Here is a 13,409-nt window from a genome sequence, read left to right on the forward strand (position 1 = left end):
TCCCAGGACCCCAAAACTTCCCCCAGCACCCCAAAACTCCCTCCAGCCCCCCCCAAAACACCCCCCAGGGAACCCCAACCCCCCCCCAGCACCCCCCAAAATGCCCCCAGCACCCCAAAACTCCCCTCAGGACCCCCAAAACTCCCTCTGAGGACCCCCAAATCCCCCCCCCAGGACCCCCGCCCCCCCCCCCAGCACCCCAAAACCCCCCCGGCCCCCCCAAAACTCACGGGGTACTTGTCGAGGGGGTCGATGAGCAGCGCGTCCCCGAAGACGCTGCGGCAGTACTCGGCCATCTTCGCCTGCTGCTTGGCCCTGGGGGGGGGAATTTGGGGGGCATTTTGGGGTCCCCAAATCCCCCCGAACCCCCCCCCGACCCCCCCAACACCGTTTTGGGGGAAAAAACAGGGTTTTGGGGGGTTGCTTTCCACTTACAGGCACCCCCAATGCCTGCACCCTATTATTTTTTGGGGGGGACCCTAAAGGTTTGGGAGGGGGGGGGCTGGGAGTTTGGGGAGCCCCATAGGTTTGAGGGGGGTCCTGGGGTATTTGGGGGACCCCATAGGGTTTTGGGGGGACCCCATAGGGTTTTTGGGGGACCCCGTAGGGTGTTTGGGGGACCCCACAGGGGCTTTGAGGGACCCCACAGGGATTTTGGGATACCCCATAGGGTTTTTGGGGGACCCCATAGGGGTTTTGGGGTATGGGGGGGGGGTTAGCGGACCCCATGGGGGTTTGGGGGTGACCCCATAGGGGTTTTGGGGTCACCCCACAGGGGCTTTGGGGGTATAGGGGGGTTTTGGGGACCCCACGGGGGCTTTTGGGGGACCCCATGAGGGTTTGGGGTTGTCACCCCATAGGGTTTTTGGGGTATGGGGAGTTTTGGGGGACCCCACAGGGTTTTTGGGGGTCACCCCATGGGGGTTTTGGGGGACCCCACGGGGAATTTGGGGTGACCCCATAGCGTTTGAGTTCGGCAGAGCCCAGGCTTTTGGGGGTCCCTTGGATTTGGGGGGGGGGGCTGGAGATTTAGGGGGCCCCCAGGGGATTTGGGGGAGACCCCAAAGGTTTGGGGGGACCCCAGGGGATTTGGGGGAGGGACCCCAAAACCTTTAGGAGAAAGCAAAGGGGGGGGTTTGAAGGATCCCAAAGCTTTAAGGGAGACCCCAAAGATTTGGGGGGGCCCTACAGGATTTTGGGGGGGCCCTAAAGGATTTGGGGGGGGGTCCCTGGGGGGTTTTGGGGGGCCCCTAAAGGATTTGGGGTGCTCACGAGTCCACGTGGTTCTCGAAGGAGAGGATAACGGGGTACGGCGACGTCTTGAAGGCGCTCTCGGCGATGGCCTCGATCACTTCCTACAAAAATTTTGGGGTTCAGGGGGGACCCCAAAACCCACGACCCCCCCCCCCCCAACACCAAATAGGGTCTTGGGACCCCCCCGGGTAGGGTTTGGGGTGCTTGCAGCGGGGTGCCCGGGAGGTTTGGGGTGCCTGTGGGGTTTTGGGGTCCCTATGGGGTTCTGGGGACCCCATGGGGTTTTGGGGGTGCCCATGGGGTTTTGGGGTCCCTATGGGGGGCTGGGGGGCCCCTATGGGTTTTTGGGGGACAAGTGGGGTTTTGGGGACCACCCATGGGGTTTTGGGGGTCCCTATGGGGTTCTGGGGGACCCCATAAGGTTTTGGGGGGGGTCCTTATGGGGTTTTGGGGTCCCCATGGGGTTTTGGGGTGTCTGCAAGGGGGGGAGGCATTGGGTGCAGTGGGATTGGGGGTGTTATAGGGTCTGGTGGGTTTTATGGGGTCAGGCTCGTTTGGGGGTCCCTGGGGGTCCCCAAACTTTTTGGGGGGGTCACCTTGAAGGGGATCTCGGGGGTCTTGGTGACACCTTAGATGATGAAGGGCTGGGCGGGTGCTGTAGGGTCTTGTGTGGGTTTTATGGGGTCGGTGTACGTTTTATGGGGTTTGGGCAGTTTGGGGGGCTTTAGAGGGTTTTGGGGGTCCCTGGGGGGGTCGGGGCCCCCCAAACTTTTTTGGGGGGTCACCTTGAAGGGATCTCGGTGGTCATGGTGAAGCCGTGGGTGATGAAGGGATGGGGGTGCTATAGGGTCAGGGTGGGTCCTACAGGGTCTGGGTGGGTTCTATGGGGTCGGTGTAGGTTTTATGGGGTTTGGGGACTTTGGGGGTCCCTGGGGGGCTCCTGGGGCCCCCCAATCTTTTTTGGGGGGGTCACCTTGAGGGGATCTCAAGGGTCTTGGTGACACCTTAGATGATGAAGGGCTGGGTGGGTGCTATAGGGTCTTGTGTGGGTTTTATGGGGTCGGTGTAGGTTTTATGGGGTCAGGGCACTTTGGGGATCCCTGGGGGGGTCCCCAAACTTTTTGGGGGGGTCACCTTGAAGGGGATCTCGGTGGTCATGGTGAAGCCGTGGGTGATGAAGGGCTCCTCGTCGGGGGGGCGCCCCTTCCAGCAGTCGAGCTCGATGCAGCGGCAGCCGCTGAGCAGGACCTGGCGGTACATCTCCACCGACGAGCTGCCCGTCAGCTGCCCCGCTGCGGGGGGGGGGGGGTCAGCGTCGGGGCCCCCCCCAAATCCACGGGGAGACCCCCCCCAAAGCCCTGACCCCCCCCCAAAATGAAGGACCCCCCCCCCAAGGACCTGGCGGTACATCTCCACCGACGAGCTGCCCGTCAGCTGCCCCGCTGCGGGGGGGGGGGGTCAGCGTCGGGGCCCCCCCAAATCCACGGGGAGACCCCCCCCAAAGCCCTGACCCCCCCCCAAAATGAAGGACTGTGCCCAAGGTACCCCAGGGACCCCTAAAACACCCCAAGGACCTCCCCCACCCCCAATATCCCAGGACCCCCAAAACAGCCCAGGGACCCCCCAAAAAGACCCCCAGGGACCCCCCCCCCAATACCTCTGGGACCCCCTCCCCCGATACCCTAGGGACCCCCCCCAGATACCCCAGGGACCCCCAAACCCCCCCGAACCCCCCCAAGACACCCCAAAGCCCCCCTGAACCCTCCCCAGATACCCCCAAACCCCCCAGAACCCCCCAAAATCCCCCCAAGCCCCCCCCCCCAGCCACCCCAGGGACCCCCCCCAGTCCCCCCAGGGACCCTCTAGGACCCCCCCCAAATACCCCAGGGATCCCCAAAACCACCCCCAAGATACCCCAACCCCCCCCCAAACCTCCCCCAGCCACCCCAAAACACCCCCAGAAACCCCCCAAAATCCCCCCAGCCCCCCCAGCCATGCCAGGGACCCCCCCAGCCACCCCAGGGACCCTCTAAGACCCCCCCCCAAATACCCCAGGGATCCCCAAACCGCCCCCCAAGACACCCCAACCCCCCCGAACCTCCCCCAGACACCCCAAAACCCCCCCAAAACCCCCCAAAATCCCCCCACCCACCCCCCAGCCATGCCAGGAACCCCCCCAGCCCCCCCAAGGACCCTCTAGGACCCCCCCCCAAATATCCCATGGACCCCCAAACCCCCCCCAAGACACCCCAACCCCCCCCGAACCTCCCCCAGACATCCCAAACCCCCCAGAACCCCCCAGAAACCCCCAAAATCCCCCCAAGACCCCCCCCAGCCACGCCAGGGACCCTCTAGGACCCCCCCCCTCAGGGATCCCCAAACCGCCCCCCAAGACACCCCAAGAACCTCCCCCAGACACCCCAAAACCCCCCCAAAACCCCCAAAATCCCCCCGCCCCCCCCAGCCATGCCAGGAATAGCCCCCCCAGGGACCCTCTAGGACCCCCCCTTAAAACCCCGACCCCCAAACCCCCCCCAAGACAAGACACTCCAACCCCCCCCGAACCTCCCCCAGACAGAAACCCCCAAAAAAGCCCCCCCCCCAGGGAAACCCCAGGGACCCTCAAGGAAGATACCCCAGGGACCCCCCACCCCCCCCCCAAGCCCCCTCCACCTCCCCCAGACACCCCAAAACCCCCCAGAACCCCCCAGAAGCCCCCCCCCAGCCCCCCCAGGGACCCTCTAGGACCCCCCCTCAAATACCCCATGGATCCCCAAAACCACCCCCCAAGAACCTCCCCCAGCCACCCCAAAACCCCCCAGAACCCCCCCCCAAAATCCCCCCGCCCCCCCCAGCCACCCCACCCTCTAGGACCCCCCCTCAAATACCCCAGGGACCCCCCACCCCAAGCCCCCTCCAAAGCCACCCCAGAACCCCCCCCCCCAAAATCCCCCAAGCCCCCCCAATGCCAGGGACACCCCCAGCCACCCCGGGGACCCTCTAGGACCCCCCCCAAATACCCCAGGGACCCCCAAACCCCCCCCCAAGACAACCCCAACCCCCCCGAACCTCCCCCAGACACCCCAAAACCCCCCAGAACCCCCCAGAAACCCCCCCAAATCCCCCAACCCCTCCCTCAGCCACCCCAGGGACCCCCCAGCCACCCCAGGGACCCTCTAGGACCCCCCCCAAATACCCCAGGGACCCCCAACCCCCCCGAACCTCCCCAGCCACCCCAAAACCCCCCAGAACCCCCCAGAAACCCCCCAAAATCCCCCCAAACCCTCCCCAGCCACCCCAGGGACCCCCCCAGGCACCCCAGGGCCCCCCCAGGCCCCCCCCCAGACCCCCAGGGCCCCCCCCCCGCCCCCCCAAATTCGGGGTACCGGTGAGGTAGGTGTTGTGGGAGGAGTTGATGAAGTAGCTGGCCAGGGGCTGGCTCATGTCCTGGTGCAGCCCCAGGGTCTCGGGGGGCACGATGCTGTTCTCCTCCCCCCCCAGGAAGCGCCCGAAGCCCTCCATGGACATCTGGTCTGGGGGGGGGACACGGGGGGGGCACAGTGAGACCCCCCCCCACTGCTTTCTACCCCCTCCCCGGATCAACCGGAGACCCCCCAAAAAGCTCTGAGAGGTGAAATCGGCCCCAAACCCCGAATCTTCCATCCCCGATTTCCACCAGGAACGCCCCGAGAAACCCCAAAGCGCCCCCCAGGACCCCCCACGGTCCCCCCAAAGCCCCCCAGGACCCCCAAAGCCCCCTTCCAGCCCCTCAGGACCCCCCCAGGACCCCCCAAAGCCCCTCAGGACCCCCCATAGCGCCCCCAAAGCCCCCTTCCAGCCCCTCAGGACCCCCCCCAGGACCCCCCAAAGCCCCTCAGGACCCCCCCTAGTCCCCCCCAAAGCCCCTTGCAGCCCCTCAGGAGTCTCGGGGGGCACGATGCTGTTCTCCTCCCCCCAGGAAGCGCCCGAAGCCCTCCATGACATCTGGTCTGGGGGGGGGGACACGGGGGGGGCACAGTGAGACCCCCCCCCCACTGCTTCACCCCCCTCCCCGGATCAACCGGAGACCCCCCCAAAAGCTCTGAGAGGTGAAATCGGCCCCCAAACCCCGAATCTTCCATCCCCGATTTCCACCAGGAACGCCCCGAGAAACCCCAAAGCCCCCCCCCCAAAGCCCTCCCCAGGACCCCCCACAGCCCCCCCAAAGCCTCCTCAGGACCACCCCGAAGCCCCTTTCCAAAGCCCCTCAGGACCCCTCAGGACCCCCCAGGACCCCCCAAAAGCCCCTCAGGAACCCCCATAGTCCCCCCAGAGCCCCCTTCCAGCCCCTCAGGACCCCCTCAGGACTCCCTCAACGCCCCATAAGGAGCCTCCCCATGTAACCCCCCCAGGACTCCCTTCCAGGACCCCTCAGGACCCCCCAAAGCCCCTCAGGACCCCCATAGTCCCCCCAAAGCCCCCTTCCAGCCCCTCAGGACCCCCCAGGACCCCCCAAAGCCCCTCAGGACCCCCCATAGCCCCTCCAAAGCCCCCTTCCCAGCCCCTCAGGACCCCCCAGGACTCCCCAGGACCCCCCAAAGCCCCCTCAGGACCCCCCATAGTCCCCCCAAAGCCCCCTTCCAGCCCCTCAGGACCCCCCCCAGGACCCCCCACAGCCCCTCAGGACCCCCCAAAGTCCCCCAGAGCCCCCTTCCAGCCCCTCAGGACCCCCCAAGACTCCCCAGAGCCCCTCAGGACCCCTCATAGTCCCCCCAAAGCCCCCTTCCAGCCCCTCAGGACCCCCCGGCCCCCATAGTCCCCCCAAGCCCCCTTCCAGCCCCTCAGGACCCCCCAGGACCCCCCACAGCCCCTCAGGACCCCCCATAGTGCCCCCAAAGCCCCCTTCCAGCCCCTCAGGACCCCCCAGGACCTCCCAAAGTCCCTCAGGACCCCCCAAAGCCCCCCAGAGCCCCCTTCCAGCCCCCCAGCACCACCTCAGGACCCCCCAAAGCCCCCTTCCAAGCACCCCAAAGCCCCCCAGGACCCCCCAGGACCCCCCAGGACCCCCCAGCTCACCCCTCTCGCGGAACTGCCGGTTGGGCTCGTAGCGCTCCACCAGCTGCCGCGCCTGCTCGGGGCTCAGGGGGGAACAGCACCTCGTTGAGGCGGGGGTCCCGCTGCCGCGTGTTCACGAACTCCCGCAGCTGCTCCAGGCTGACGTAGGGCTTCCCCGCCGCCCCGCTGCGGGACGGAGGGGGTCAGGGCACCCCGACACCCCCACGGGTACCCCAAAACCCCCGCAGAAACCCCAATCCAAACGGGGACGCCAAAACCCCATAAAACCCAATAGAGCACCCCAAAACCTACAAGGACCCCATAGCATCACCGAACCCACAGCCCGTTTTGGGGGCCCCCCATGGCCAAAATCGGGATGTGGGGGGCACCCCAAGACCCCAGGGAACCCCAAAACCCAAGGGGTCCCCCCAAAAACCCCACAAGACCCCCAGCCCAAAAGGGGACCCCAAAAACCCCACAAGACCCAACAGAGCACCCCAAAACCCACAACGACCCCATAGCATCACCCAACACATATGGGACCACGACCAGTTTTGGGGATCCCCCATGGCCAAAATCGGGGTTCAGGGCAGCCCAAGACCCCCACGGGCACCCCAAAACCCCCATCGGGTCCCCGGAGCGAACAGGGACCCCCAAAACCCCATAGGAGCCAATAGGGACAAGAAGCACCCCAAAACCTACAAGGAACCCTTACCATCACCCAACCCACAGCCAGATTTGGGGGCCCCTCATGGCCAAAATTGGGGTGTAGGGGGCACCCCAAAACCCCCACGGGCACCTCAAAACCCCTACAGGATCCCCAGCCCAAATGGGGACCCCAAAAACCCCACAGGACCCAACAGAGCACCCCAAAATCTACAAGGACCCCATAGCACCGCCCAAACCTCAGCAAGTTTTGGGGGCCCCCCATGGCCAAAATCGGGATGTGGGGGCACCCCAAGACCCCCAGGGAACCCCAAAACTCCAAGGGGTCCCCCAAAACCCCACAAGACCCCCAGCCCAAAAGAGGACCCCAAAAACCCCACAAGATCCAATAGAACACCCCAAAACCCACAACGACCCCATAGCATCACCCAACACATAGGGGACCACGACCAGTTTTGGGGATCCCCCATGGCCAAAATCGGGGTTCAGGGCAGCCCAAGACCCCCACGGGCACCCCAAAACCCCCCCCGGGTCCCCGGAGCGAACAGGGACCCCCAAAACCCCATAGGAGCCAATAGGGACAAGAAGAACCCCAAAACCTACAAGGACCCCTTACCATCACCCAACCCACAGCCAGATTTGGGGGCCCCTCATGGCCAAAATTGGGGTGTAGGGGGCACCCCAAAACCCCCACGGGCACCTCAAAACCCCTACAGGATCCCCAGCCCAAATGGGGACCCCAAAAACCCCACAGGACCCAACAGAGCACCCCAAAACCTACAAGGACCCCATAGCACCGCCCCAAACCACAGCAAGTTTTGGGGGCGCCCCATGGCCAAAATCGGGATGTGGGGGCACCCCAAGACCCCCAGGGAACCCCAAAACTCCAAGGGGTCCCCCAAAAACTCCACAAGACCCCCAGCCCAAAAGGGGACCCCAAAAACCCCACAAGACCCAACAGAGCACCCCGAAACCCACAACGACCCCATAGCATCACCCAACCCATAGGGGACCACGACCAGTTTTGGGGACCCCCAATGGCCAAAACTGGGGTCTCAGGGGTACCCCAAAACCCCCACGGGCACCCCAAAACCCCTCCAAAAACTCCCAATTGAAAAGGGGACCCCAAAAACCCCACAAGACCCAACAGAGCACCCCAAAACCTACGAAGACCCCATAGCACCGCCCAAACCTCAGCAAGTTTTGGGGGCGCCCCATGGCCAAAATGGGGGTGCGGGGGCACCCCGAGACCCCAACGCCCCCCCAAACCCCCAGGGACTCCCCAAAACCCCCCAAAAAAACCCCAAAAGCCTTTTGGGGTGCCCACATCTCCAGCAGGATCTTGTCGATGTCGGGGCGCACGCAGAGCTTGGTCAGGAAGTGGGTGAAGGTCTCCAGGGGGAACTGCTCGGGGGGATCGCGTCCGCCTGGGGGCACCCCCGAAAATTAGGGGGCCCCCCCCCAAAAATCCCACCCCCCCCCGGTCCTCCCCGCGCCCCCCAGAACCTCCCCAAAAAGCTGCGGGGTCCCCGAAATGAATGGGGTCGGGGGGAGGTGGGGGAAAAGGGGAGGGGGTTTTGGGGGTCCCCAAAAGTTCGGGGGACCCCAAAATTTTTTTTGGGGGGGGGGGGGCACTGAAGGTTTGGGGGGCCCCAAAAGTTTGTGGAGACCCCGAAGGTTTTGGGGAAGGGCCATAAGGTTTTTGGGGGATCCCAGAAGGTTTTGGGGAACCCCAAAGGTTTGGGGCCCCAAAGGTTTTTTTGGGGGGGGGCAGCAAAGATTTTTTGGGGGACCCCAAAGATTTGAGGGGGGACTGGGGGACCCCAAAGCTTTTTGGGGGACCCCAAAGGTTTGGGGGGACTGGGGACCCCAAAGGTTTTGGGAAAAAGGACCCCAAAGGCCTTGGGGGGGGGAAATTTTGGGGGGGGAGCACCAGAAGTTTTTTGGGGGACCCCAAAGATTTTGGGGGGCACCAAGGGTTTGGGGGGGACCCAGGGAGGGGAAAAACTGGGGGGGATGGATTGGGGGGCTGAGGTGGGGGGACCCCGCTCTAGGGTTTTAGGGGTCTTTTGGGGACCCCAAAGGTTTGGGGGGGGCAAAGTTTCGGGGGGGCACAGAAGGTTTGGGGGACCCCAAAATTTTGGGGGAGACCAAAGGCTTTGGGGGGGGGTTGGGAGACCCCAAAGGTTTTTGGGGGGCCCCAAATGGTTTGGGGGACCCCGAAGGTTGGGGGGGGACCCCGAAGGTTGGAGGGGGACCCTAAAGGTTTGGGGGGGGGACCCCAAAATTTTTGGGGGGGGGCCGTACCCGGTTGGAGCTGAGCCCGCAGGACTCCAGCGCCGTCTCCACGCGCTTCTTGTCGGCCGAGAACATCTTCAGGATGCTGGGGGGGGCACCCCGAAATTTGGGGGGGCACCCCAACATTTGGGGGGGCCCCAGACACTTGGTGGGGACCCCGCATTTGGGGGGGGCGAAATATTAGGGGAACCCCCCAAAAGAGGTCCCAAATTTTGGGGGAGCGGCAGGGTAAGGGTTGTTGAATGAGGGCGCCCCAAAATTGGGGGCACCCCAAAATTTCGGGGGCACCCCAACATTGGGGGGCACCCCAAAATTTGGGGGCACCCCAACATTGGGGGGCACCCCACATTTTGGGGGGGGCCGAAATATTAGGGGAACCCCCCAAAAGAGGTCCCAAATTTGGGTGAGGGTTGAGAATAAGGAGCCCCAAAATTTGGGGGGGGGGGGCACATTGAGGGGGCCCCCGGCGGGGGGGCCCCGACACTTGGGGGGACCCACATTTTGGGGGGGGGGCCACAGAATCTTAGGGGAACCCCCCCAAAAAGGGGTCCCCAAATTTGGGGGAGCGGCAGGTTGAGGGTTTTTAAGGGAGGGCGCCCCCAAATTTGGGGGGGACCCCAAAAATTGGGGGGTCACAATTTGGGGGGGACCGCCAACATTGGGGGGGGGGCCTGAAAGGAAGGGGGGTCCCTAAAAGCCCCACAATGGGGTGAGCCCCCCCTCGTTCCAGGGGACCCCAAAAACTTGGGGGGTCCCCAAAAATTTGGGGGGCGCTCGGGGGGGCAAATTTTGGGGTGGCCTCGAGAGGATCGATGCAAATTGGGGGGGGGGGGGAGAATTTGGGGGGGGTTAAACAATTTGGGGGGGGGGGGTTCAACAGTTGGGGGGCGGGTTAGAGATGTGATTTTATGGGGGGTCCCCAAATTTGAGGGGGTCCCCCAAATTTTTTGGGGGGGGCTCTCACTTTTTCACGGGGATGCGCCCGTCCTGGTTCAGCTGCAGCGTCAGCTTCCTGTGCCTGTGGGGGGGCACCCCAAATTGGGGGGGGGGCACCCCAAATTGGGGGGGGCACGAGGTTCATGGGGGATTTGGGGGAAAATTTGGGGGTTTAGGGGGAATTTTGGGGTTTGGGGGATTTGGGGGGTCAGGAGGGTTTTGGGGGAGGATTTGGGGGTTTGGGTAGGATTTGGGGGGATTTGGGGTTCTGGGGGCAATAGAAAGGATTTGGGGGTGCAGAGGGGATTTGGGGGTGCGGGGGGATTTGGGGGTGCGGGGGGGTTGAGGGGGTCTGGGGGGCCAGGGGGGATTTGGGGGCAGATTTGGGGGTGCAAGGAGGATCCGGGGGGGGCAGGGCGTTTTGGGGGGATTTTGGGGTTCACGGGGGGATTTGGGGGTGCGGGGGGAGATTTGGGAAGGGTTGGGGAGGGCTGAGGGGGTCAGGAGGGTTTGGGGGGATTTGGGGGTTCAGGGGTGGGATTTTGGGGTGCACGAGGGGATTTGGGGGTGTGGTGGGGTTGGGGGGGGTCCAGGGGATTTGGGGGGATTTGGGGGGTTCAAGGGTGGGATTTTGGGGTGCAGGGGGGGGGATGTGGGGTGCAGGGGGGGATTCGGGCAACGGGAGGGATTTGGGGGCGGCAGGGGGGATTTGGGGGGTATGGGGGGTCAGGGAGGATTTGGTGGGGTCAGGGGGATTTAGGGGGTCGGGGGGATTTGGGGGGTCGGGGGGATTTGGGGGCCCCCCGCGTTTCGGGGTACGCACGCCTTGCTGAGGAAGGTGTTGCGGGAGGCGTTGCGCGCCAGGATGTTGTTGGCCAGCTTGAACAGCTCCTCCGCCCACACCTGGGGGGCGCCCCCCCAAAACGGGTCAGCCCCCGGGGAGCCCCCCCCCAAAAATAAATCAGCCCCGGGACCCCCAAAATAAATCAGCCTGGGACCCCCCCAAAATAAATCAGCCCGGGACCCCCCAGAAATAAATCACCCCAGGACCCCCCCAAATAAATCAGCCTGGGACCCCAAAATAAATCACCCCAGGACCCCCCCCAAAACATCAGCCCGGGACCCTCCCCAAAATAAATCACCCCAGGACCCCCCCCCAAATAAATCAGCCCAGGACCCCCCCCCAAATAAATCAGCCCAGGACCCCCCCCAAAATAAATCAACCCATGGCTCCCCCAAGGCCCCCAGACCCCAAATCAGCCCGGGACCCTCCCCAAAATAAACCACCCCAGGACCCCCCCCCCCCCCCCCCAATAAATCAGCCCAAGACCCCCCGCAGATCCCCCAACCCCCCCATAACTCCCTCAAGGCCCCCAGATCCCCTAAATCTGCCCCCCAAACCCCCCAGAGACCCCCCAAACCCCTCCAAATCTCTGCCAGACCCCAAAGACCCCCCCAGATCTCCCCAAAGACGCCCCTAGAGACCCCCCAGACGCCCCCCCACCCACAAAATATCCCCAAATCCCCCCAAACAGCCTCCCACAGCCCCCCAACCCCCCAGAGACCTCCCCAAAGCCCCCCGAGACCCCCAGCCCCTCCCAAAATCTCCCCAAAGACCCCCCCAGACCCCAAAATCTCCCCCAAAGACCCCCCCAGACCCCAAAATCTTCCCAAAGCCCCCCCAGATCCCCCAGACCACCCCAAAACAGCCTCCCAAAACCCCCAAGCCCCCCCGAGAACCCCCCAAACCTCCCCAAAGCCCCCCCGATTCCCCAAACCCCCCCAAGCCCCCCCCAGAACCCCCCAAAACCTCCCCAAAGACCCCCCCCCGAGACCCCCAAAATCTCCCCCAAATCTCCCCAAAGACCCCCCCAGACCCCCCAATCTCCCCCAAAGCCCCCCAGAGACCCCCCCCGACCCCAAAATCTTCCCAAAGCCCCCCAGACCCCCCCAAAACACCCTCCCAAAGCCCCCCAAACCCCCCAGAGACCCCCCCCCCCAAACCTCACCCCAGGCCCCCCCGGACCCCCCCCCCCCCCCCCCGCAGCACCCATGGGTGCCCCCCACCTGGGCGACGTCGTCCTGCACGGCCACGAAGTTGAGGAAGGCGACGTTGACCATGTCGGGGCCGTGCACCACCGTCAGCAGGCGCCCCCCGGGTGCCCCCCGGCTCCCCGAAACCCAGCGCCTCCCGCGCCCGCGGGTCCTGAGCACAGCACCCATGGGTGCCCGGCCGGAGCAACAGCACCCGCCGAGACCCAAAGGGGGGGGGTAACACCCCAAATAGGGAGGAAATAGCACAAAACAGGGAGGAAATAGCCAAAATTGGGAGAAAATGACCCGAAATTTGGAGGAAATAGCCCAAACGGGGAGGAAATAGCCAAAATTTGGAGAAAATGACCCAAAATTTGGAGGAAATAGCCCAAAACGGGGAGGAAATAGCCAAAATTTGGAGAAAATGACCCAAAATTTCGAGAAAATAGCCCAAAACGGGGAGGAAATAGCCAAAATTTGGAGAAAATGACCCAAAATTTGGAGAAAACGCCCCCAAAATGGGGAGAAAACGCCCCCAAAATAAAGAGAAAAACACCCCAAAATTTGGAGAAAACGCCCCAGAAATAAAGAGAAAATGTCCCCAAAATGGGGAGAAAATGTCCCCAAAATGGGGAGAAAATGCCCCAAAATGGGGAGAAAACGCCCCCAAAAGGGGAGAAAATATCAAAAAACGAAGAGAGAACATGCCAAAATGGGGACAAAATACCCCAAAATGGGGCACCCAACACCCAAAATGGGGAACTCTGACCCGAAAACAGGGAGGAAAAACCCCAAATGGGGAGGAAATACCCAAAATGGGGAGCTGGGACCCCAAAATGGGGAGAAAACACCCCAAATGGGGAGTAAATTACAAAAAATGGGTAAAAAACACCCCAAAAGGGGGAGAAAACGCCCCAAAATGGGGAGTTGGGAATACCCAAAAATGGGGAGCCGGGACCCCAAAATGGGGAGAAAATACCTCAAATTGGGAGAAAATGCCCCAAAAGGGGGAGAAAACGCCCCAAAAATGTGGAAAAAATACTCCAAACGGGGAGCTGGGACCCCAAAATGAGAAGAAAATACCCCAAAATGGGGAGAAAAAGCCCCAGAATGGGGAGGTGGGACCCCAGAAAGGGGAGAAAATGCCCCAAAGTGGGGAGAAAATACCTCAAAATGGGGAGAAAATA

General features: G+C 63.4%; 1 protein-coding gene across 1 annotated transcript in view; it reads right to left on the minus strand.

Annotated features, from left to right (window-relative positions):
- LOC125181800 (1-phosphatidylinositol 4,5-bisphosphate phosphodiesterase beta-3-like) overlaps positions 1-13,409 on the minus strand; it is a 37,216-nt gene that overhangs the window by 16,735 nt on the left and 7,072 nt on the right. The window contains 13 exon segments of the mRNA XM_066989185.1: positions 231-315; positions 1,273-1,355; positions 2,389-2,546; positions 4,641-4,787; positions 6,310-6,374; positions 6,376-6,474; positions 8,282-8,369; positions 8,372-8,381; positions 9,262-9,337; positions 10,217-10,270; positions 11,012-11,091; positions 12,256-12,343; positions 12,345-12,394. Coding sequence (XP_066845286.1) covers positions 231-315; positions 1,273-1,355; positions 2,389-2,546; positions 4,641-4,787; positions 6,310-6,374; positions 6,376-6,474; positions 8,282-8,369; positions 8,372-8,381; positions 9,262-9,337; positions 10,217-10,270; positions 11,012-11,091; positions 12,256-12,343; positions 12,345-12,394 — 1,083 coding nt within the window.

This window comes from Anser cygnoides, unplaced genomic scaffold, assembly GCF_040182565.1.
Source record: "Anser cygnoides isolate HZ-2024a breed goose unplaced genomic scaffold, Taihu_goose_T2T_genome scaffold_43_1, whole genome shotgun sequence".
NCBI classification, from domain to species: domain Eukaryota; kingdom Metazoa; phylum Chordata; class Aves; order Anseriformes; family Anatidae; genus Anser; species Anser cygnoides.